The sequence below is a fragment of the Silene latifolia genome, chromosome 2, assembly GCF_048544455.1.
Source record: "Silene latifolia isolate original U9 population chromosome 2, ASM4854445v1, whole genome shotgun sequence".
Taxonomy (NCBI): Eukaryota; Viridiplantae; Streptophyta; class Magnoliopsida; order Caryophyllales; family Caryophyllaceae; genus Silene; species Silene latifolia.
In genome coordinates, this window is record NC_133527.1 from 166,872,344 (window position 1) to 166,896,074 (window position 23,731).

Genomic DNA, 23,731 nt, shown 5'->3' on the forward strand with positions numbered 1-23,731 from the left:
AGCGTTAGGTGACGTGTCTTGCTTGGTAGACATCTTTTTTTAGTAGACTTGGCTTGTAAAGTAGTAGAGATGAGAGGTAAAGATTTTCACGTCGGGTTCACCAAATTTGTAACGACAAATTTTGTATTGCGATAACTGAAATACAAAACAAGGAAACAAAATGAGTTTTTATTAATATCAGAAAAGTTCGTGTACAATCTCTAATAATCCTTTTATTCTAACTAAACAAACAGGGTACGCGTGCATGATCCACGTAGGGAGTGCGCGTGCGTTTTGCAGGTGGTGCACGAGTAGAGGGTGTATGCACTCTATGCGCGACGTTGACTTGTATTCTTGAGAGGGTCGAACGACTTGAGTCTCTCTTGAATGTTTGAATATTCGAGTTTGAATGTTTGAATATTCGAGTTTGAATGTTTGAGTTTTCCTGCGCAGGCGGCACGAATTTGTTGTGCTTGTTGACTGCTTATGTTGAATTTCACGAGATTTTCAGAGAGAATTTCAGAACTTTTTTTTTTCGAGTTTTTCTGTCTCCTCTGAAATGAATAAACTTGGGGTATTTATAGAGAAAAGTTGGGCTTTCTCCAGCTTAGAGTTGCAGGCCCATTTCTCGGCCCGTTTGCAATTTTAGCCCAATTTAACTTCTGTTTGGACCCGAATAACTCAGAATGACCCAAATTTGATTTTGAAAGGGACAAAAATAATTAAATTGAGTAATTTATTTATTATTAACTCAAATTAATTAATTTCTGTATTTTCGACACTTAAATAAAATTTCAGTGCCTACAGTAACGGCTCATGACGTGCTTTGGCAAACCAAGGTTCCGTGGGAGAAGTGTCACCGCCTCAAAACCAGACGAACGCGCGGGTGGCCCATGTCCACAAGCCGGTAGGGTGGTTGGAGCAGGGGATGGGGAGTACAGGGGAGGGCGTGATGTAGAGGGAGGGGAAGTGCGGGACAACGGGTATGAAGTCGCCGGTAAGAGGTAGGTTGGTCGGAGTTGGTGAACGGAGTACGTGGTTGGTTGGTGTTAATGATTTGGTGGTGAAGGGAGATGAAAGAAGGGAAAAAAATCAATTGGGTGATGAAAAAAATGACAAGGGTAGTATGGTAAAAGTTGTATGTGAAAGAGTAAAATCCGTATGTGAAAAAGCACGTCCCGTTCTAAGTAAACTTGGTTAAAATTAGGGTGTAACCGAGTCGATTTGAGCTCAAGCTCAGACGGGCTTGTAATCGGCTCGGAAACTTGAGGTACTATTATTATTAAACTTAACCAACTTAATATTATTGACACCAAATTGGCTTATAATAATGTTTTTCTAATCTATGCCTACCGGGCATAGGGTAAGAAAACAAAAAATGAAAGAACTAATTGATTTTTTTATGGGGAAATTGGAATATCCTATTGATGTTAGAAAAACCCTAATAATAAATATAAATATATTATACATTATTGTTAGTTTAAAAATATCGGTCCGTTTTTCTTAAGACCATTGTTTTTGGTCTGAAATAAGACGGGTAACATGTCATCATTTTACAATAAAATGTTATTTTTTGATAACATGTTACCATTATTGTTCACATCATTTTCAGGGTAAAAAATGACACCTCTAGTCATAACATTTTGTGAATTAATTGGTTACATTTTCTTAAAAAATGGCAACATTTTATCCGTCTGACAAATAAGACTAAAAGTATCCGTCTTAAATAAGAATTTGTGTAAAAATATATGGGGTACTCCTTATTTCACTTGAATTGATGTACCACGTGGTCCTTGTTATTCCCTTTGTCCCCATCTTTTATTTCCGAGTATTTTTATTATTTTCAGTGAGCGACATTTTAATATTATAACAAATCAAGCTCTGAAGGGACGGAGTATCATTCTTAAATGCGGTCGCCCGTACCAAATGCGCAAGATGCGACACAGTCCGGGGATGTTGAACGTTACAATTTGACAAAGTAATACTCCGGCCATTTTGAATACACTAATATCTCCATTACTTTTTCTTCCAATTACCTTTCATTATCTCTAATACACTAATATAAAATCATCATTATTCTTCCTTCTCATCAAAACACCTGACAATTCACGGTTGGATTGTCCTGTAATAAAATCTCATCCGTTGAGAGGTAATGGAGAGACTAAGGTATGACAATTTCAGAGGGTCCCACCAGCCACTACGTTCATCCCCATCCCCAGACACAAGTCTCCACGTCCTCTTCTACTATATTCACTGTAATTCTTCCTTGATTTTGGCTCTTACCTCCGTTACCACCCCAAACTATTTTTAGTCTCCCATTTTACTCTTGAAAAATGGGGAGCAATAAAACCGCTACTATCCAAGCACTCCTACTATTCCTTATATTAACATCTACCATCGAGGCACAGAAGCCGTCCGATGATTCATCATCGGACGGCGGCCGCGCTTCACGGGAAGGACCCATCGGCGTGAGTCCATCAATGGCGGTACTCATAGTTGTCCTAATTCTAGGCTTGTTCATCATCTCAGTTTACGTCCAACACTGTGTCGGCTCCTCCTCATGGTCTACTAGCCTTATTAATACCGCCACAAGAGGGATTCATGCTTCAAATAAAACCATCCACGGTCTCGACCAATCAGTACTCGACACGTTTCCCGTGTTTCCATACTCGGCCGTCAAGGAGCTTAAGATAGGCAAAGGCGCCTTAGAGTGCGCTGTTTGCTTATGTGAATTTGAAGACGACGAAATGCTACGTTTCCTCCCGAAATGTGATCATGTTTATCATGCCGAGTGTATTGATACTTGGCTTGCCGGTCACACTACTTGCCCCGTTTGTCGAGACGACCTTCTTGTTGTTGTTTCCAGTACTAGTGACCCAGACAATCGACTCAGTGACTCAGAGTTATCGACAACACCAAATTCCAGTTCTGAGGTACGAATTACGATCAATAATGAGAATAATGATACGACGTCGTTACCAAAGAAATTTCCTAGGGCGCATTCGACGGGGCACTCGCTGATACAACTGGGAGAGAATTGCGAAAGGTATACATTGAGGTTACCGGTTGAGGTTCGGAGAGAATTGTTGGCTCAGACAAAGCTGAAGCGAGCTACGAGCCTAATGTCTATACCAAGGCAAACTAGCTCACGTAGAGGATATCGAAGCGGTGATGATGGTAGCGGAAGTAGCCGTTATGGGCGGGTTTTTGGGAGGTCGTTTTTAATGAGAGTAGCGTCGTTTCGATCAACGGTAAAAAATGGGGTTGATGGGGATTTAACCGCGAGAGGGTAAAATACCAAAGACTTGTTCGACGGATCAGTTATTTCCTCCCACTCCCGGTGAAATATACGTAGTTCATTTTTGAAAATTTTGATTAAATTGATTTTGTAAATTTAAATTGTGATTATTGACCCTATTATTCGTGAATGTACAGTAAATTCGTGTTATTTTACATTTAGGTAGGTTATGGATTTGCATGATTCTTATACAAGAATGACGAAATTCAATGGAGTGTACAAGCAATTGTGAATTTAGGTCAAACAATTGTGAATTTAATTCGATGGAGTGTACACACAATTTTGTAAAAAAAATTTCTTATTTGACCCATATGAAATTACAACATATCTAACATATCTATTGTGATCATGTTTTCATGGATAAAATGATTGGAGATTCGGAATACTATTTTTTTTATTAAAAAAAACTTTAATTTTTTTTTCGGAATGCTTAATAATGGTGCTAAAACCTAATGTAGCAATTTTGTTAGAAATTACAACATATCTAACATATCTATTTTTTTTAATTAAAAAAACTTTAATTTTGTCTCATTTAAAAGACACCGTTTGTGACCAAAATTCCTGTTTTGGAATTGATTGAACATAAAGTAAGGAACTTCTACACTTTTCTTCAACCTGAGTTTATTGTGATAAACCATATCATATTTGTCATGTCATTAACTGCTCCTCCTTATATAACTACACTTTTGTAAGAGGTGGGTTCTACTTATCTAGTTACATTGGAGTTAACTGGGATCCTAATTTTGACATGAAATTACTTGTCAAGAAACAAGTCTCCACATTTATCTTCTCTTTTTGGCTCCTCTTCTCACTTGCATCATCAGGTAATTAACCAACTAATCATATGCAACATTTCTGGCACATTTTATGCAAATTATCGTTTAAGACCGTTGTAAGTTAAGACCGCACTCATAACCTATTTAAATGAGTACCCTTAGCATTTTAATGAAAGGAATTTCATGAAGGTCTTTATTTGCAACGGTTTTAAGATAGACCTATTACTCCGTATTTGATAAAATGTCATGTTTCTTGTGTTGCATGTAAATTGTATGAAAAAGTGCCAGGATTAAAGAATGATGAAAAAGTTAGAGGAGTGAATTTAGGAGGATGGTTGGTGATAGAAGGTTGGATTAAGCCTTCCCTCTTTGATGGCATTCCTAATGGAGATATGATTGTGAGTTAATTATGCCTTCTTTTTTTTGTTGGGTTCGGGTTTACCATAATAAAACTGCATTTTGAAATGGTGTATGGCAATTGATATGTAGGATGGAACAAAGGTGCAGTTAAAGTCTGTGAATTTGCAGAAGTATGTTAGTGCTGAGAATGGAGGAGGTTCAAATGTTACAGTTAGTAGGGATGTACCCTCTTCCTGGGAGACATTTCGGGTGCGACACCCTTAACTGTCTGTCTGTCTGTCTGCATCAAATCTTCTTTTGTTTCTTCTTGTTTTTGGATAGGCCTGCTACTTTATTAGTACTCTATTAGCATAATTATCTTGAAAATCTTGACTTCTATTTTTCAATTTGCCTATGTTTGATTGTGATTTTTCAGTTCTATTTTTGCTGAAAACTGTTGCCCTCCTGAAAAATTTGAGTTTTTGTTAGTTGTTAATGTTTGAGAATGTGTGCTTTTTAAGTTCTTTTTATTTTTTGCCATGATTCTCCTGAACAATTGATTTCATTGCCTTGTTTGGAGTTTGGACATAGTTTTTTTCAGTAAAAAATGTGATATGAGTGGAGTTGCTGGCTTTAGCCATTAGCATTAATGCTTCTCGTCGATTTTAGAATTCAGATAAGGGTGTTGATGGCCATAAAAGAAAACTTTGAATAAGTAAAAAGAAAAGGATGTAGTTTGTTCATGAATTAGTGGATGATTGACCTGTTGATGAGACAGATGGTAATCCCCTATTCCTCTTCATCGAAATGGGTGGTTGATCAGAATCTACCTGTCGGTGTCTGCCTTTGCTGAGGGAATTCCCTTACCTACTCTTTAGGAGATCAAGAATTCTATTCTTTATTCTTTATGTTTTGTTTTGGACATGAAATATTTATGTCTCTATATGCTATGGACCGTCATATTATGACTAAATATGAATTACGAAGCATTTTCTAATTCTTTACCTAGATGGAAAAGATATTTGTCCTTGACAGAATTGTCATTTCTATCGCGATGCAAGTTGAAGTGTTGAACTGTTATGTTTTGTGTCACTGTATTATGATCGATTCATAGATTGCTCACTAGCTATCTGACAAAATATTACTCAAGATTTGCCCTTGGTTGCTCTAGTCCTTCTATTACTCTTATCTGAAGTGTGCTGATAATCATATACCAGAGCTATGCTTATCTGAAGTTCTTATCAAGTTATTAGTTCTTTCTTTTCTGTAACTTTCTTCTGAATGCACTTTCATTTTGAGGATTTGTATTGGAATTTTCATTTTTTTTTTTTTTTTGGTGATTTGAGCCTGTTCTGCTCCGTACCTTGCAGTTGTGGAGGGTATCTGAGACAGAATTTCAATTACGCTCCACAGAAGGACAATTCTTGACATGTGAAGGCCAAGGATGCGTTGTCTCAGCAACCACTGAAGTACCAGGAACGAATGAAATGTTTTACATAGAAAAACTCAGTAATAGCAGCAGGGTTCATATCAGACTTGACAGTGGTGCCTACTTGCAGGTATATACATTAAAGATAATCCCTAAAAAAATTGATTGTAATTTAGATGGGGTAAAATGAGAATGCAAGTATATATTATAGCTCAGAATTCTCCAACATGTTATGGTTTCGAATGTTGGCATACAAATTCAGTCATCTTGTACAGCATTCTACTGAAGGCTCAGCTGAACTCATGTTACGCAAAATCACCACTGTGCCAATTTTAAGCATGTCGCCAAATATGAGTCACTGAAAAATCACGTGATTGGGCCTCATATTTTAGGCTATGACAGAAAACCAGCTAACAGCAGACTATCCAGGAACACCAGATTGGGATGATAATGCAGCCACCTTTGAGATGACAATTGTGGCCAATAACATTCACGGAGATTTTCAGCTTGCAAATGGATATGGACACGCAAAGGCCAAACAAGTTCTTGAGGTATAGTGCATCTGTTTGAATCCTAGTATGCTGTACTTGTTATTCATTCATCAAAATCAGAGACCTGAGCATTTTACGGGTTCTGTTGATAACTACAGCTCTCCAAATCAAAGCACTTACTATGAATCTTTGATACGTATGGCATCTCCTGCATTTTTGGTTATTCCAGATAATTTGCATTATGCAAATCATCTTTTGCTTCTTGAAGTGCAGGAGCACAGAAACAGCTTTATCACCATAGACGACTTCTATTTCATTAGCAAACATGGGATAAATACAGTGAGGATCCCTGTCGGATGGTGGATTGCATTTGATCCTGATCCTCCTGCTCCTTTCATTGGGGGAACATTGGCAGCATTAGACAACGCATTTTCCTGGGCCCAGTAGGTCTTTGCTTCAATGCATGTATTGTATTACGAGTAATAGTCTTGAATTATGATTCACTCTAATTCACATTATACAATGTTTTTGTTACAGAACATATAATATAAAGTGCATTATTGACCTTCATGCTGCTCCGGGCTCTCAAAATGGAATGGAACACAGCGCTAGCAGGGACGGTTCCATTGACTGGCCTACATCACAAGAGTATATCAATAAATCATTGCACGTCATTGATTTCTTGGCTTCCAGGTACTTAAGAGACGCATAAAATACGTGCATTATATAGGAATTAAAATTCCGTTGAAAGTGATAATTCCTAAGGGTAGTTTTTTTTTCTCTGAAGTAAAATTGATATGAAAAAAAAAATCCCCCAGTTATTCATTAGATATTTTAAAATTGTTTGGTTGCTAATGTGCGAAATGCGACCACGGGACTGTCGATTCCGTTGGGGAGTATATTGGAATTGCTACATATTTTCATTTTTCCTTTTGGCAATCAAAGAACCTTTGTTATTTGCAATTCTAAGGAATTGCTATCTCATGTGATTTCTCATTGCAACCAAACGACGCACCAAGTGTCCTCAACTCGTACATTTTACATAAAAGTATTTCAAGGTTAAAAAGTTTGCATCTCTTGTGCAATATATAGCTGCGTCTGTCATATATTCACTCTACTCCGTGTGTAGGTACGCCACACACCCAGGCTTGCTAGGAATTGAGCTCTTGAATGAACCTGGTGCTCCAGATGTACCCTTGGACACCTTGGTTTCATATTACCAACAAGGATATCAGATTGTGAGGAAGTATTCCCAAACAGTTTATGTGATTATCTGCCAGAGAATAGGCGATGCTGATCCTCTTGAACTCTATCACGCCGACATTGGTTCTACAAACTTAGTGGTTGACCTCCACTACTACAACCTTTTTAGTGACTTCTTCGTTAACATGAGCTCAGCCGCTGAAATTGACTACATATTCAAGGGTAGGGAAGCTCAACTGCAACAACTCAACGCTGCAAACGGTCCACTTGTTTTCATTGGTAAGGACTAATTACCAACCTTAACTACATATATGTGCTACAAAATGTTGGGTTTCATTTGAAGTTGATGTATGTTACTTTTGAGTGTCATGCAAGAACTTGCATCGAAACATTAACCTAAAATGTTTTTGGCAAATCTGTTGCTTGTACTATCAGGGGAATGGGTGAATGAGTGGAATGTAACAAGCGGATCGCAACAAGACTATCAGAAATTTGGAAAAGCACAGTTAGATGTGTATAATGAAGCATCATTTGGATGGGCTTACTGGACACTAAAAAATGACAGGAAACACTGGGATTTCGAGTGGAACATAAGAAATCAGTTTCTGGAATTGAGTGAGCTTTCTAATATTGTTGATATTTGTCCAATATCTTTTTCATGGGAAATTTATGAAGCAGTAATAATCTTAAATTTGCTGCAATGCTGCTTTGCAGGTAACTCAGCAGGATCACAAGTCTTCAATGCCATTATGTACCTAGGACTAATTTGTAGCAGCCTCTACTTGAATAACATTTTGTAAGAGACTGTACCCGCCTTCTTTTCTTGGTTTCCGTAGAGAAGTTGATATTTCGGCAATTCTTGAATTTCTTTAGTGAATGTTCCTACATGAGAATTTGAATCAAATTTGTATCATCTTAAAAAGCCACCAATTTGACCCTTCGCCTAAGCCCCCTTCTTCGGTGCCACTATGGATTGTAGGACGTCACCCCAGCTTTAAAATATAGAGTAATTTTTTTGCCGGCACCACTAAGATATTTAGTTTTTTTGGTGAAAAGTAAAATAAATTTGGAGACGGACAGAGAACTATATAATATATTTTATTTTATTTTAAGAAAAACTCTCTAAAAATAATAAAAGTTTACTGTAATAGTCGGTGATATTTCACTAAAACCGCTACTTGAAGTAGCGACTTTTCCTTAAAATAGTTTCAAATAGACACTAAAAAGTAGATTAGTGGGGAAATAACATAAAAAAATCAAAAATTGAATTTAGAATGCTTAACAAGCTATCAAAGTACGAGTGCTCCGTGCTTGGGTCCTCAATTGATTAGCACATACGGAGTACATAAGATGCGATACTTCCTTGATTCTTGTTACTTTGTTAGTTCATTACTCTTACAGTCGTACTAGGAAGCTTAGGAAGCGATCAAAGTACAAGTGAGCCAAGTTGGTTGACTAACTTCCAAGCTAATTACAAACCACTGAGGAAACTTGCAAGCAACTCCACATCTGTGATCTTTTGAACTTCAACAACAAGTCGCAAATACTCCCTCCATTTTTTTATATATGACGTTTTGCATTTACGAGGTAAACCTTTGATTTTAATATTTACAAAAATATATTTGTTCAAAAAATATAAAAATGGTACCATTAAATTTCTTGTGAAAAACTTTTTCATATGAGTATACATATCATAATATTTAGTCTTATATTTTAAGAGATATTGAAGAGAGAAGGGAGTGTCTCAAAATGTGAGAAAGTCATATATAAAAAAATAGAGGGAGTATATAATAATGGCAACCAAAATAAGAGTAACACCAAGAAAAGCCAACCAATACTCGCAATTTAGTTCTTAAATCATAAGGAGCCAATCCCTTCTTTTTCCTTAGGAACTTTCCTTCTTTTGTCAACTTTTGACCCCCACATATTTTAATATTTTAATTAGCCTAACTTTGACGCCTTCTACTAGTTAAAACAATTGACTTTATTCCCTTACTGCAAAAAAGTCAAGCCTTCCAGTAAGGAAGCCCATAAAATGCTAGAAGTGGCCCACGTTCTCCTCATTTCTAGATTCCTTCCCTCCCCATACTTTATCATTTTCATCTCCTTTAAAGCTCTATCCATCTCCCCACCTCACGCAATACGTTTTCACTCTTGACCACTTCACCACTCTAGTCAACTTTCTTCGCTACATATTTTTCGAGTAAGGATCCTATAAACAAATAAAGTTCATTACTTCTCAACGGTTTAGATTAATTTTGGGTCCAATTGAATGGTTATGAATTTACTTAAAAATTAAAAGGTTAATTAGTGAGATTGGAATATACTTAAAACATCTACTATAACTATAGATGGGTAGCTTTCAAAAAATAAAAAGTACTTCCTCCATTCAACTCCACTCTACCATAGTACAATTTGCACAAATGTTAAGAAAATAATAAAGTAGTAATAAAAGTACAATGGGAAATGGGATGGATGATTAATTTGTCCATAAAGTGGGTAATTATGTGGGCCAACTAGTGGCATTTTGTGTAAATAATTGTTTGCAATGAGGATAAAAGGGTCATTTTACTTGTTTTTTTATGGAAAGTGGTAGAGTGGAGTTGAATAGATGAAAAAGAAAATATGGTAAAGTGGAGTTGAATGGAGGAAGTATAGTATAATAATTTACTTAAGAATTAAAAAATATAGTATAATAATCTTTGTGAAAGGAAAAAGACAAAAAAAAAAATGGAAAGAATCTTCTTCATATTTTTCCTATTTGATTTTACACCATTTTTTGTATAACACTTTAACCATAATTCTCATACTTTTTTTTGAATTAATTTACAATTCCTTTTTTTTTTGAGAATATTAAAAATAAAAATGAGAATTTTTTAAAATAGAGAACGATTAATTCATTAATAATATGTCAAATAGCATTTACAAAGAATATGTAAATCCATAACACCCTAACAAAAGCCAAAGAAAAATCCTCTTGTAAAACGAAGGATCACAAATCGTAATAAGACAATTCGGTTCGTCCTCGTATCGTCTTTACAAGGGATATTGCCTATTACATATACATATAAAATGAATATAGAACGTCTTTTTAAACGCCGCCTTTCTGTTCCAAATACACAACACAGTTAGGTTTTGAACTTGATTAGTGTAAATTATTACACATTTATTCCGATTTGTCAATTTCCGGGGTCCCACTAACTTCCTCTCCAAGGCATCTTCTCCTCATTATATAATTCTTCCGCCATCTAAGCTACTTTCATTTCCACCCCAACTTGTAGCCTCCCATTATAATTTATAATTAAAATTAAATTTCACTCTTCAAAAATGAAGAGCAATAAAACCACTCCAATCCAAATACTCGTACTTCTAGTATTATTACTAACTATCGTAGAAGCACAAAAAACGTCCGATGACGGATCATCGGACGGCGGTGTTTCATTTGACGGAGGCAGTAACGTGAAACCATCAATGGCGATAGTCATAATAGTCCTAGTTCTAGGCTTCTTCATTACCGGATGCATCTCAATTTACATCCAGCACTGCGTAGACACCTCATCTTCTACTAGTGTTATGGCCACAAGAGCGATTGCAAATAGAAATACGAATCGCGGTCTCGACCAATCAGTAATCGACACGTTTCCCGTGTTTCCATACTCGGCGGTCAAAGAGCTTAAGATAGGTAAAGGCGCGCTGGAATGCGCTGTTTGCCTTAGTGAGTTTGAAGAGGACGAAACGCTGCGTTTTCTACCAAAATGTGATCATGTTTTTCATGCCGAGTGTATTGATACTTGGCTTCAAGGACACACTACCTGCCCTGTTTGCCGCGACAACCTTGTTGTTGTTGCGGCTTCTAGTACTACGGACGTCAATAATCAACCCGGCGACTTACAGTCATCTACCACCCCAACATCGGGTTCTGAGGTACGAATTACGATCAATGACAACAACGAAACGACGTCGCTGCCGAAGAAATTGCCAAGGGCGCACTCGACAGGGCACTCGTTGATTCAAGCAGGGGAGAATTGCGAGAGGTATACGTTGAGGTTACCAGCTGAGGTTCGGAGGCAATTGTTGGCTCGGACAAAGCTGAAGCGAGCTACGAGCATGATGACTTTACCGAGACAAACTAGCTCACGGAGAGGATATCGTGGCGGTGGCGGTGGTGATGGTAGTGGAAGTAGCCGTTACGGGCGGTTATTTGGGAGGTCGTTTTTAATGAGAGTTGCGTCGTTTCGATCAACGGTAAAAATTGGAGTTGATGGGGATTCAACCGCGGCGGGTAAAGTACCGAAGAGTTGTTCGACGGATCAGTCATTTCCTCCTCCACTTCCGGTGTAAAATTGTTTATTTTGTATAGTGAATACGTTTAATTACTTTATAAATTAGGTAGGCTGGTAGGGCCGGTAGGGGTGAATGGTGGAATGAGGATGGAATTCAATGGAGTGTACAATCAAAATTGTGAATTCAAATCAAATTTGTATATTTACTTGATCTAGTGCAATAAAGTTTCAATACTTTTGACAATGAACTTTGAGCAATGTTTCGATAAAGATTTAGAAATTCTATTTTCCGATAATAGTGTGTAACTTTAATATAGCGAGAATGTTGTTATATTTAGATACTTTTTTGGTATATATTATTTGATTTAATTTATATTAGAGTAGCTCAACTTGGAACGAACAATTAAGGCGATCAAGTTCTCCCTTAGAGGCTTAGAACTGGCAAATTCTGATATTTTTCTAATACCTTTAACATACGAAATGTGTTGCTATATCTAGATGTAAGTATACACGAGTTTAGAATATTGCATATTCCGTATACTTAGAAAGGGGTCAAATGGATTTATTAAGAATGACGACAAATTTCAAATGACGGGATGCAATTATGCAAATAACAAGTCAATTTATATATCTAACTAGCTTAAAACCCGTGAATTTCACGGGCTGTTTTATAGTCAGATAATTACCTCCAAGCTAATACTCCGTATATAGGGTGCTTATGTGAGTAGTGTGTCTATGTTGTAGCCTTGCGTTGTGGCTACAAAATGTTTGTATAGTGCCGTATGAGAAAAAGGATTACGAATCTGAGGTAGTACCTCAAACCTTGTAGTTTTTGAGCATATACTCATTTTTTCTGAGCATATTATCATTTATAAATATAACAATAAGAGGTACTACCTCAGATGTATAGTCTATGAACTGGTGCCGTATTTATTTCTCATCGATCAATATAATTTTTACATTCTACCAAAAAAAAAAAATTATTCCGTATATATTTTTAATAAACTAAAAGTTATATTTGCTAAAGTCAATCTTAAATAAATATAAAACACGATAAATTAGAGTTGGTTATGTGTACAATTCGTATTCATATTGCTTTTACTAAATGATAAGTCTTGAGTTTAAAACATGACTGGAATATGAAATTATAGACCTGCCAAATTTCGACCTCGCCCCCCACTACACCCGACTTTTTCAAGATCAAGACTCAAAAATCTCGAATCATAACCCGTTTGATCGAACCCAAAATGATCTCATTAATTTAGGATCAGACCCTTACTCGAACTGGTCGACCCGTTGGTCAAGAATAAATCAAGATTTTTATTAAATATTTATATTTATATATTTTAAAAAAATATTATTTTTAGTACTTTAAATTTCAAACACAGTTAAAAATCCAATTTTATATATAACTTTTCTTACTTGTAATAATAAAATAATTCTTAAAATAACTTAATTTCTATATTCTTTTAATATTATTCATGTAAATATTGAATATGATTAAAATATTAAAATTAAATGTGCATTAGTTTTTAAAAAATATTTTTTCGATCTATAAAGAGGCTTTAGTTTCTAATTTTTGACCCGCACTCTTACCATAACTTGACCCGTGACTCGTATGACTCGACACGTATTTCACCGTACCCGTATTGTCACCCTACCCATATGATCCGACCCGTTTGACAGGTCAATTAAGAACTTGAAACAACATATAAGATATATAACCTCACTTAAATAGTGAAAAAAATCTGAAACGAAGCCACTCATTATGTAGAGTATCGTATCTTCTACTGAAATAACGTAAAAATATAGATGACAATTACTCCATATTAGAATTAAAATACTAAATCATTATTTATAATGGTAGAAAACCCACCCTTTTAAGATCTACCCTCGTATACACATTAAAAATTCATCGGGAAAATAAAATAAAATAAAATAATGAAACATGCAAGATAGTTATTCTAAAATTATAGAGGAAGTGATCATTTAGACGACCTTATTATGGAGGAACGTCCATTTTTTTGCAAAAGAGAAAAAATATTCAGTTGTATTAATAAATAAATAAATTGTTTTCTTATTTAATGAGTTTCTCTCACAAAATCACAAATTATAGAAAAAGAGTCTTACACGGTGAGACTGTACATTCTTATAAAATAATAAGAAATAAAAAAACAATATTTAATGCTAATAAGTAAGTTGTCTTTTAACATTACGGAACCGTCTCACAACTACAGATCTTCTTAACTTAATAATTACTGACAACCACAATAGTTGATGGAGTATTATTTTACCGTTTTTAGATTTGTTAATTAAGAAATGCAAGTGATGAGATTTCATCAAACAAAGAAGAAAGTGTTTGTGGATGTTGTCACGATTAATCCAATTTTGCCTACAACCAAAAAATGTAAATTAATTTATTTATTTTTGGTGAAAAAATAAATAAATTATTTTATTACCATGACATATCAATTTTCTTTAATTTTGGTAAATCACAATTCTTACCTAAAATTTAATCCATGATTATTTTTAACATTGAATTGAATGGGAGATTCTTTCCTAAAATAGAGGTTTTAAAGATGAAAGATAATATACTCATACAGTCATACTCATATACTCATTAGTGAATAATTAGTGACTAACGTGAGAGAACGCCATGTCATTACAACTTAAATAATACGATGCCATGTCAATAGATATTTAGAAGATTAATATATAGTATGATTAGTCTTATTCAATTTAACTTCAAAAATGAGCAACGATTGGATAAAGACTTTTAAAAATGTCAAAATTTTGTATGATTTGCAAATCATCCATAAGTCGGAAATTTCTTCTCATGTTTGGCCTACACTAGTAGAACATGCTTCTAGTCTTTTGTTTATCCACACTCCACACTCGTTGTTACTATTATTACTTTCACTATTCTAATTATTATTATTTTTACTTTCACTACTCCCGCAGCTATTGCGGTTAGTTTCATAATTCTCATATTAAAATTAGAGTTTTTCTATATAGTAACTCTGTATTTTTTCAAATTCTACAAAGATCACACATGATAACCCTATCACACATGATAACCCTATGCTATGTTATTACACATTCGCGTGACCTATAGAGGCGGCAATCGGATCACTCGGGTCGATGACGGGTCGGGTTAAGGCAGGTCGGGTCATATCAGGCTCGGGTTATGTCGGGTTAGTGACGGGTTCAGGTCGGTTCTGTTCATGTTAGGCCATCTTCGGGTCGGGTCATCAACGGGTGGCAAGTCGGGTCGGGTCATTAGCGAGGCAGTGTCGGGTCAGGTTATCAACATTTTCCGTAAATTTTATCTTATATACTTTCTCCGTTCCAATCATTTCTATAAGTTTTAGTTGGTTATTTTATGTTTAAATAATGGGTAAGTGTATTAATTGTAGTTTTAAGTGAAAATAATTCAGATGAATGTCAATTTAGTATTATATAATATAACCATTATTAAGCTAGTTTATTATCGGGTTATCTATCGGATTAAGAAAATATAGGGTCACGGGTCGGGCCGGGTCAGGTCGGGTTCAGGTTAGAAAAAATAAGGTTGTTATCGGGTCTGTTCGGTTCGGGTCGGATCAGTTCGGTTTTGGTTCACCCAATTTTTGGGTTGTGTCGGGTCGGGTTTTGCCAGCTCTAAGAGATACAGTTACTGTCTAAGACAATCGGGAGGGGAATAGGGAAAGGTTAAGGGTCACGGCATCTGTTCATCAAACAGCATCACCCATTTCCTCTGTCCCTCCTACCAATTTGTATTCTCCAAACTTCAATTTTTGCATCTAACTGTGTAAATCGAAAATTGGGAGAAATGGCTCTATCCCTCCATCGTTACACCAATAGATTACCAAATCCCAACTACCCTTTATTTCAATTGCTGAAACACAGGTGTGTCGCCTCTTTTTTTTATTTTAATTCTAATTCTAATTCCTGCCGTGCTTTAAATATGAATTTATGATTTAGTATGACTGTGCTTTTGAATATCGGTTCCGACATTGTTACAATCTTTATAATCAATTATGAATTAATTATTGATAAGATTATAGAGGGGAGAATATTTCATAAGGCAATTGTATTATTGATAATGATCGTGTCTTACATGAAATATGGTGAGCTATTTATAATAACTCACATCTTAAAAAAAAAACAAAACATTTATCTCCCCATCTTGATCTTCCTTCAAGAAATTTCTCATCAATCTTCTTCCTCTTCACAAGTTGGTTGGTAAGGGTGCGTATAGGACTCGCCAGACAAATTTTTGGTGCGTATGGGACTCGCCAGACAAATTTCTTGCGTAACTCGCCAGTTTTTTTCATTGCGTTACTCGCCAGTAAATTTTTCTTTTTCTTGCGTAACTCGCCAGTAAATTTAATACCACCTTGATTGAAGAAATATGATTCCTGAGATCTGACAATGAATTGAAGAATAGAGGAAATTGCGTTTTTTTTTTTTTTGTTTTATCTGCCCAAAGAAAAAAGAATTTGGGTTAAAGTTTTTTTTTTTAAAGGATGATAGAAAGCAAAAGACTAATCATCAAACAATGTTGGCTATGCTTATGATTGCCGGACATACTGCAGGTCAAAAATTTGATTGTTTATAAGTTCCCGCCGGTGGGCATGATAGCTAGGTTAAACACCCACCGGCAGGTAGCGGAAGCGGAATTTTGATTTAGGCCTCAAGAGCGTGAGGCTCTGATACCATGATAAGATTATAGAGGGGAGAATATTTCATAAGGCAATTGTATTATTGATAATGATCGTGTCTTACATGAAATATGGTGAGCTATTTATAATAACTCACATCTTTATTAAACCCTAACCCTAATATGGCCAACCCTAATGGTAGCCGGGCCTATTATAGGCCAAATATCCTAATAATTATATTTAGTATGAAACTAGATGAATGAAAGTTAAATATCTTTTGTTGGGTTTCTTTTGATTTTATTAAAATGTAGAACGAGGGTGGAACGGGAGAAATCAATGTTAATATATATTGCACCGGAGAACGGAAATCGTTTGCCTGAAAATGTGTTAATTGAGATATTGACTTGGTTGCCCGTGAAAGAGGTGTTGCAGTATAAGAGCGTTTGCAAATCATGGTATTCTATTCTTTCAAGTCCTCAGTTTATATCCAAGCACCTCAAAAACAATCGTCATAGATACATCGACAACTGCCTCCTTGCTCTGTTTCCAGTGACCTCTGCTGAGAGTAACTTGTGTGAGTTGTTGATTGATGAAACTCCTCGAGTTTTAGAGGATAAGGTGCTTTATGGGATACCCGAGTACGGAGCTTATATCTGCGGTCCTTGTGATGGTTTGTATTATCTATGTGCCTATTCTTACCGTGCCTTGTGGAATCCGTCCATCAATGAGGTTAGAACCTTACCTCCCATAATTATTACGCATCAGAGTCCTACACTTCCCATATATGCTTTCTGGGATTGGTACAATTTCGGAGTTGATCCCGTAACTGGAGATTACAAGGTAGTTGTTATTTATGACTATATAGATGATAACGAAGTTAGGTATCCTTTGTCCGTCTTTGTTTACTCCTTAAGAACAGACTCCTGGAAATATTGTGGGGATTTGGCTCACCGATACGACTTGGTAAACAACAAATGTTATTTTCTTGTGAATGGATGTTGCTTCTGGTTATCAAATAATTTCGATTCCCCCGAGTTGATCATCTCTTTTGACATGACTTCTGATTCATTTCAAGAGTTGCCCATTCCTAACTATCAGCGCCCGGCAAGTAATTGCCTCGGAATGTACGAGGAATCTATTGCTTTCTTTAGTGTCCATGAGGGAGATGGAATTTTGTTTATATGGACCTTAAATCATGGAATGTGGACCAAGAAATTTACAATAGGATCAATTCCAGATAATTGTATACCTATTGGTCACTGGAACTATAACAAGGTTTTCTTACAGCAATTTGAAGGACGGAGACTGGTCTTGTGTGATCCAAATACATTGGAAATAAAAGATCTTGGATACAACGGACCAGGTCGGTGTATGGGACTATTTTGTTACATGGAAAGCCTTCTTTCTATCAAAGATAATATGAACAAATGTAGGGAAGATGAGCAAGAGCAAGTTGAAACAGACATCACCCAAGTTTAGCCATCTTTCATTACTCTCTCGATTCCAAGTCAGATCGTCCAAGTACTTCTACTCCCTTTTGTTTTCGATATTTCTAGTAAAGACTTTTTTTTTTTAATTATATTTATTGGCTTAAATTAGTTTTATACACAGATACGCACACCCCTTTATTTATCATCTTCAATTGGCTATTTGAACAAAGAGGAATCATCATACTAATCTTATTCCGGCTCTGCTTAAGTTTTTATTAGAAATCTGTTTTGTGTTGTACACTTGTTTATTAGAAATCTGTTTGTCTGCTTACCAACCAACTTTTATTGGTGAGAACTATACAATGAGTACTGCCCGGAAAACATAGCATTAAGGACCTTACCAACCAACTTTTCTGTTTTTTTCGCTATTACCTATTACCCTTATCTTATAAACTTAGCTGTTGGTGCGCTTTTATCCATCGCTTTTCACTCATTACTCTACCATGCACCGTCCGGCCGCTAAAGTTTTTATGCGCAGGCATATATGGGCTATGGTTTAAGAAAAAAATGGACATAACATATAAACTAAGCAACATCTCATCGCCAGGAAAAAAAAAGATAGAAGACCGAGTGGATCTACAAGCGAGCATCACAATTTGGTCAAATTAAAATTGGTCCAGCTTATGAGGATCACTAGGAAGGATAGCTTTATGTGTTTATTATCTTAGCAACTTAAATTACATTACGGTAGGTCAGTAAACGGCGAAAAATCTATGAAGGAACCAGAAAGGACCAATGAAACAACAGGAGAATATGCAATGTTGTGTGTTTCATTAGCCAAGGATGGAACTTGTGTTCCTTGCGTAAATGCAAGAGACCGAGGACAGGAAATATCTGAGATTAGCTTTCGGAAACCTCCCGCTTCTTTGAGTGGGTGGTCTAAGGGGAGGTAGACCGGGGATGGGGGGGGGGGGGGGGGATTTGGTCGATGAAGGGCGGTCCGTCAACAGCGCCGGTGGTGGCAGTGGTATTAGTGAGTGTTTCCGGTCATGTATTATGGTGAGCGTTGGTGGTTGATGGGTGGTCATGGGGTAATCAATTGGATACCCTGGGCCAAACGTTCCCTAAACCCTTATAACATTTTTTCATTATAACTATGTTAAATATCCTTGTGCAATGCACGGGGCTTTCAAATTAATAAGTGATGTATCACTTTCATATATACTTTTATAGCTCCCTTTACATCATATTTCATACCGCTTCGTGCCTATTATATCATTTATATGCTTTATTTCAATGAATTGTCGATACTGCCGCTATTTTGTGTTTTGATGCAGAAATGACTCAATATGAGTGTGATCAAGCTGAGATTAGCATAGCGGAGACGACACGGTAGAGTACACGAAGCATGGCACGAGAAACGAGGAATCACGAAGACTAGAAGTGAAAGAAGAGAAGAAAGAACCTGTGAAGCAAGTTCCTCGATCGAGTCACTGCTGACTCGATCGAGCAGCTGTCCTCGATCGAGTTACTTGCGACTCGATCGAGGATCCTCTTTGGCGGGTTTTATTTCCGGAATTTCCTAAAACGTTAATCTTTTGTTATAAATTAAAGACTCGTGTTTTATTGTTAGACTACGTTATATTTTGCTTGGATATTGCTGGAAAACTCTCTAGAACCCTAATCTTTCCCTTGTATGGTACTAATCTTTCCTCGTTAATTAATCATTATTGTTTTATATTCTTCAATTATTGTTTTCATCCTGCAATTATGTTTTCATCTTTAATCATATTTGTTGTTATTATAATCATGAGTAGCTAATCCCCTCATCTAGGATGAAGGGGATCTAGGTTAATTAAAAAGGGAAAATCAATTAGTTGCTATTGATATCATTAAAGTTGTTGTTTGATTATTGTAATTCTTCTAGTTAATCACTTGAGGCCTGAGTTATTAATTAGTGTAGCGAATCGATCCTATCGCCGACCGGGTTAGAATTGATATAGGCTGCGATAATCAAATAAAAAGTATCTAATCATAGCGACCGCATATTAGAATCGATCTAAAGGGCATAATGGAGTCGACCGATCTTATGACCTTAAACAACTTGATAGATTTAGTAATTGATTGATAATCCCCGACTGATTGACCTAGTGAACCTAATTCCTAGACTTTTAATAATATTGTTATTCGTCCTTTATTTACATTGCAATTAGTTTGTTAGAATCAACTCAAAACAAAACCCCCCGAAATCGGTTACTTCTAGACAGCTTAAATACTCTTAGACTTAGCTTTTACCGCCTCCCTGTGGATTCGATACCTGTCTTATCACTAGCTATTCTTGTTAGTCCTGAGATAGTTTTACTTTGATTTGGTAATACAACTTTAGCCATATCAAATTTGGCGCCGATTCGGAGAGGCAACAATTGTTTAGTCTGTTTGTGTTTATTTTGTCTTTTTGTCTCAGGGAACCCAGTTCCTTGAGACCGTTCTCATACTTTCTTGTTAGTTCCGTTTATGCCCAGGTCTAATAGGTCCCAGATTATTCCTTTTGATCCTGAACCTGAGAAGACTTTTCGCTACAGACGGAAATTTAATCAAGAAGTGGGTCAAGTAGAAGACTTGAGTATACTTGACGTCGAAACGGCGAGCTCAATCGAGAGACGGTACCGATCGGTCCTACGAAGAGGAAGAGGACGGAATTCCTATTCCGAAATTCCGATTATTATTCGAAAGTCCTAAAGCCCCCATCATGCCTACCTTAGCGGTCACTCGAGCCAACCTTGGCTTCTATTCCACAAGGATTCAAGCTGCCCACTACTACCAATGGAACATTCGAGATTCGGCCATCTTACATCAATTTGGTGGAACGAAACATGTTTGGAGGGACACTTTGAGGACCCCGCAACGCACATGGAGAAATTTGTCACTTCTGCATTGTTCTATTCCATTATCAATTTGGAGTGACACAAGATCAGTGAAGCGGTGCTCTTTCCTTTCTCTCGAAAGATGGAGCTTCTTTGAGTGGTTGAGGGATATGGATATGGATCTTGAAGGAGTTCTGATGGAATTCCTTGGCTCTTGCTTTCTACAAGAGGTACTTCCCACCTCAAAAGACTAATGCTTTGAGGAATCAAATTACTAGTTTCAAGCAAGCGACTCATCGAAGATTTGAATGAAGCTTGGACTCGCTTCAAGCATTTAGTTCGATCGAGTTCCCATCATGGTTTCCCAAAGTGGTTCCTTTGCAACCAGTTTTATAACGGGTTGTTTGACGATCATCGTGCCCTTTTGGATTCATCTGCGAATGGGAGGTTTCAAGATAACACCAATGATGGTGACGCGTAGAAGTTGATTGATCAAATTGCTACCCATACCGCCAGGTATGGAAATCCTAGGGGAAGCACGCGAGGTACTGGAGTTGATAGTGCTCTGGCAGCACAGCTGGAGACTATTTCAGCCCAAATTGCTGAGATAAAGACTACCCAATCATTGGGTAGTAAAGAGAGAGTTCATGCTATGAGTCAGCAAGTAGAGGATACTTGTGCTAGATGCGGTTTAGATGGTCATGGTGCAACTGATTGTATGAGCACATTTGAGCAGGTTAATGCTTTTCAGGCTTACAGACAAGGTGCACAAGGTACACCTTTCTCCAACTTTTACAATGAAAGAACGAAGGAACATCCTTTCCTTCAATGGTCTAGTCAGAATGTGCAAAACCCGCAGCAGTCACAACCGTAGAAGAATGTTTATATCCCTCCCAACAATCGTGGTAATCAGTCACAAGGGGGATATCAAAGGCAAAATCAAGGAGGCCAGCAGTTTAACAATCAATATCAACGACCTCCTCAAGAAACTCCTCAACAAGCTCCGAACAATGATATGGCGAGTTGCGCAATCTTTTGCAACAAACTTTGTCAATGCAACAAAAGCAGACGGCTCAAATTTCGAGTGATTGCCCATAACAAGATGCTAGATAATCGGTGGCTCGGATGGCGCTTCAAAATCCATCAAAACAGGCCGTGGGTCTTCCTCCTCAAGGCAAACAAGCTCATGAGCAAGCTAATGTTATTCAGCTAAGAAGCGGTACTTCTTATACGAATCCCGACCTGCAAAGTCTTGAGAATGAAGTGCCCATTACTGTTGATGAAGTCCCTTACATGCATCCCAAAGGATTGGGTAATTTGGAGCTTAGTGATGATGAGAAAGAGCCTGACGAAGTTGAAACACGAGCTGACGATAAAAGTAAAAAAGATGAAAAAGTGAACTCGCAAAGGTTCCTCGACCGAGTCACGGGTGACTCGATCGAGGATCCACCAGACTCGATCGAGTCACCCCCGACTCGATCGAGGATCCAATATTGCCAGCCGACGGTGTTTCAAAAGTTGTTTCTAAGGAGAAGCAAGCCGAGCCCATAACTATTTCTCTACCTTTTCCTCACCGACAACAAAAATCCAATTTGGATAAGTAGTTCGGTAAGTTTATGGAGGTCGTGAAGAATCTACGGGTAAGTGTCCCTTTTTCTTGAATTGATTACTCAAGTGCCGGCTTATGCAAAGTTCATGAAGGAGATTTTGACAAGGAAGAGATCCTTTGACGCGGTGGAAACTATTGCTTACACTCAGAAGTGCAGTGCCATGTTGCCAATTAATACACCACCCAAATTAAAGGATCCAGGAAGTTTTTCTATCCCTTGTCATATTGGTCATCTTTTTATTAGTAAAGCTCTTTGTGATTTAGGAGCTAGTGTTAGCGTTATGCCGTATTCTTCATCTGTAAGAAATTAAATATGGGTTCGTTGTGATTACTAATATGACACTGAGATGGCCGATAGATCGTTAAGCACCCATTGGGGGTGTTAGAGGATGTTCCGTTCGTATTGGGAAATTTTACTTCCCGTTGATTTTGTTGTCATGGACATGGTGAAGACAACCAAATCCCTATCATCTTGGGCAGACCGTTCTTACATCTTTGGGGCGGTTATAGATGTTAGGCGGGGAGATTGACCTTAGCTGTGGGGGATGATACAATTATTTTCAACTTGGAAAAAGCATTGAAAAACCCCATGATAGAAGAGACTTGTCATAGTATAGATGTTGTTGATTTTATTATTGATGAGTGTCTTCCTATGTGTTTGGACAGGGATCCTCTGGAGATTGCCCTGGTTTCGATCCGGTGATCGAGACGGGTTCATGGAGTCCGAAGTTCATCGAATTGAGAAGCTTCTAACCGGAGAGGAATGCCCACATCAGAAGGTATATAGTTTGGGTGTCACACCTAAGGTAACTGAGGTAAAGAAACCTGAATTAAAACCTCTTCCCTCTCATCTCAAATATGAATTTCTAGATGACTGTGAAATGAACCCAGTGATCGTCAATGCTAGCCTAACTGAAGGTCAACTATCTGCTTTGTTGACTGTTTTGAGAACTCATAAAAAGGCCATTGGGTATAGCATTGACGATCTCAAAGGTATTAGTCGTGATTTTTGTATGCATAGAATTCACTTGGAAGAAGGCCACAAGCCTAGTGCACAAGGTCAGCGACGACTAAATCCTCCAATGCAGGAGGTGGTAAGGAAAGAGGTACAGAAATTACTTGATCTTTGGTATTATTTTCTCTATTTCGATTCTAAATGGGTCGATCTGTCCAAGTTGTACCTAAGAAGGGAGGTACTACAGTAGTGAAAAATGATAAGAATGAATTAATTGCTACTAGACTTGTCACATGATGGAGGATGTGCATTGACTATAGGAAGTTGAACACGGCCACTAAAAAGGACCATTTCCCACTTCCTTACATTGACCAAATGTTAGAGAGATTAGCGTGTCATAGTTATTTCTGT

General features: G+C 37.1%; 4 protein-coding genes across 8 annotated transcripts; all 4 read left to right on the top strand.

Annotated features, from left to right (window-relative positions):
- The first annotated feature begins 1,875 nt into the window (after positions 1-1,875).
- LOC141630985 (E3 ubiquitin-protein ligase ATL31-like) lies at positions 1,876-3,393 on the top strand. The gene has a single exon (XM_074443715.1). The coding sequence runs from the start codon at positions 2,313-2,315 to the stop codon at positions 3,270-3,272; it is 960 nt and encodes a 319-aa protein (XP_074299816.1). The 5' UTR covers positions 1,876-2,312; the 3' UTR covers positions 3,273-3,393.
- A 496-nt stretch (positions 3,394-3,889) lies between these two features.
- Positions 3,890-8,419, top strand: LOC141643298 (putative glucan 1,3-beta-glucosidase A). 2 transcript variants are annotated; one of them, XM_074452392.1, is made up of 11 exons: positions 3,929-4,101; positions 4,336-4,451; positions 4,543-4,662; positions 5,763-5,951; positions 6,214-6,372; positions 6,586-6,755; positions 6,850-7,005; positions 7,442-7,655; positions 7,737-7,794; positions 7,951-8,130; positions 8,230-8,419. In XM_074452392.1, exons 1-11 carry the CDS (start codon positions 4,026-4,028, stop codon positions 8,313-8,315), a joined length of 1,524 nt encoding a protein of 507 aa, XP_074308493.1. In that variant the 5' UTR covers positions 3,929-4,025; the 3' UTR covers positions 8,316-8,419. The 2 variants fall into 2 exon arrangements, with proteins under 2 accessions (XP_074308492.1, XP_074308493.1); XM_074452391.1 differs by having other exon boundaries at positions 3,890-4,101; positions 7,442-7,794.
- Positions 8,420-10,632: 2,213 nt separating this feature from the next.
- LOC141630991 (E3 ubiquitin-protein ligase ATL31-like) lies at positions 10,633-12,043 on the top strand. The gene has a single exon (XM_074443721.1). The coding sequence runs from the start codon at positions 10,843-10,845 to the stop codon at positions 11,854-11,856; it is 1,014 nt and encodes a 337-aa protein (XP_074299822.1). The 5' UTR covers positions 10,633-10,842; the 3' UTR covers positions 11,857-12,043.
- Positions 12,044-15,491: 3,448 nt separating this feature from the next.
- LOC141643299 (putative F-box protein At3g10430) lies at positions 15,492-19,630 on the top strand. Of its 4 annotated transcripts, none has more exons than XM_074452396.1 (3): positions 15,492-15,707; positions 16,774-17,983; positions 19,230-19,630. In XM_074452396.1, exons 1-2 carry the CDS (start codon positions 15,631-15,633, stop codon positions 17,939-17,941), a joined length of 1,245 nt encoding a protein of 414 aa, XP_074308497.1. In that variant the 5' UTR covers positions 15,492-15,630; the 3' UTR covers positions 17,942-17,983; positions 19,230-19,630. The 4 variants fall into 4 exon arrangements, with proteins under 4 accessions (XP_074308497.1, XP_074308495.1, XP_074308498.1 ...); XM_074452394.1 differs by lacking the exon at positions 19,230-19,630 and adding an exon at positions 18,074-18,190; XM_074452397.1 differs by lacking the exon at positions 19,230-19,630 and having other exon boundaries at positions 16,774-17,191; positions 17,750-18,190.
- The last annotated feature ends 4,101 nt before the right edge of the window (positions 19,631-23,731 follow it).

Excerpts from the sequence above, each read along its gene's own strand:
- LOC141630985 (XM_074443715.1), top strand. The coding sequence starts at position 2,313 with ATGGGGAGCAATAAAACCGCTACTATCCAAGCACTCCTACTATTCCTT.
- LOC141643298 (XM_074452391.1), top strand. The coding sequence starts at position 4,026 with ATGAAATTACTTGTCAAGAAACAAGTCTCCACATTTATCTTCTCTTTT. Across the intron at positions 5,952-6,213 it reads ACAGTGGTGCCTACTTGCAG|GCTATGACAGAAAACCAGCT; the intron begins GTATATACATTA and ends CTCATATTTTAG. Across the intron at positions 6,756-6,849 it reads AACGCATTTTCCTGGGCCCA|AACATATAATATAAAGTGCA; the intron begins GTAGGTCTTTGC and ends TTTTTGTTACAG.
- LOC141630991 (XM_074443721.1), top strand. The coding sequence starts at position 10,843 with ATGAAGAGCAATAAAACCACTCCAATCCAAATACTCGTACTTCTAGTA.
- LOC141643299 (XM_074452396.1), top strand. The coding sequence starts at position 15,631 with ATGGCTCTATCCCTCCATCGTTACACCAATAGATTACCAAATCCCAAC. Across the intron at positions 15,708-16,773 it reads TTTCAATTGCTGAAACACAG|AACGAGGGTGGAACGGGAGA; the intron begins GTGTGTCGCCTC and ends ATTAAAATGTAG.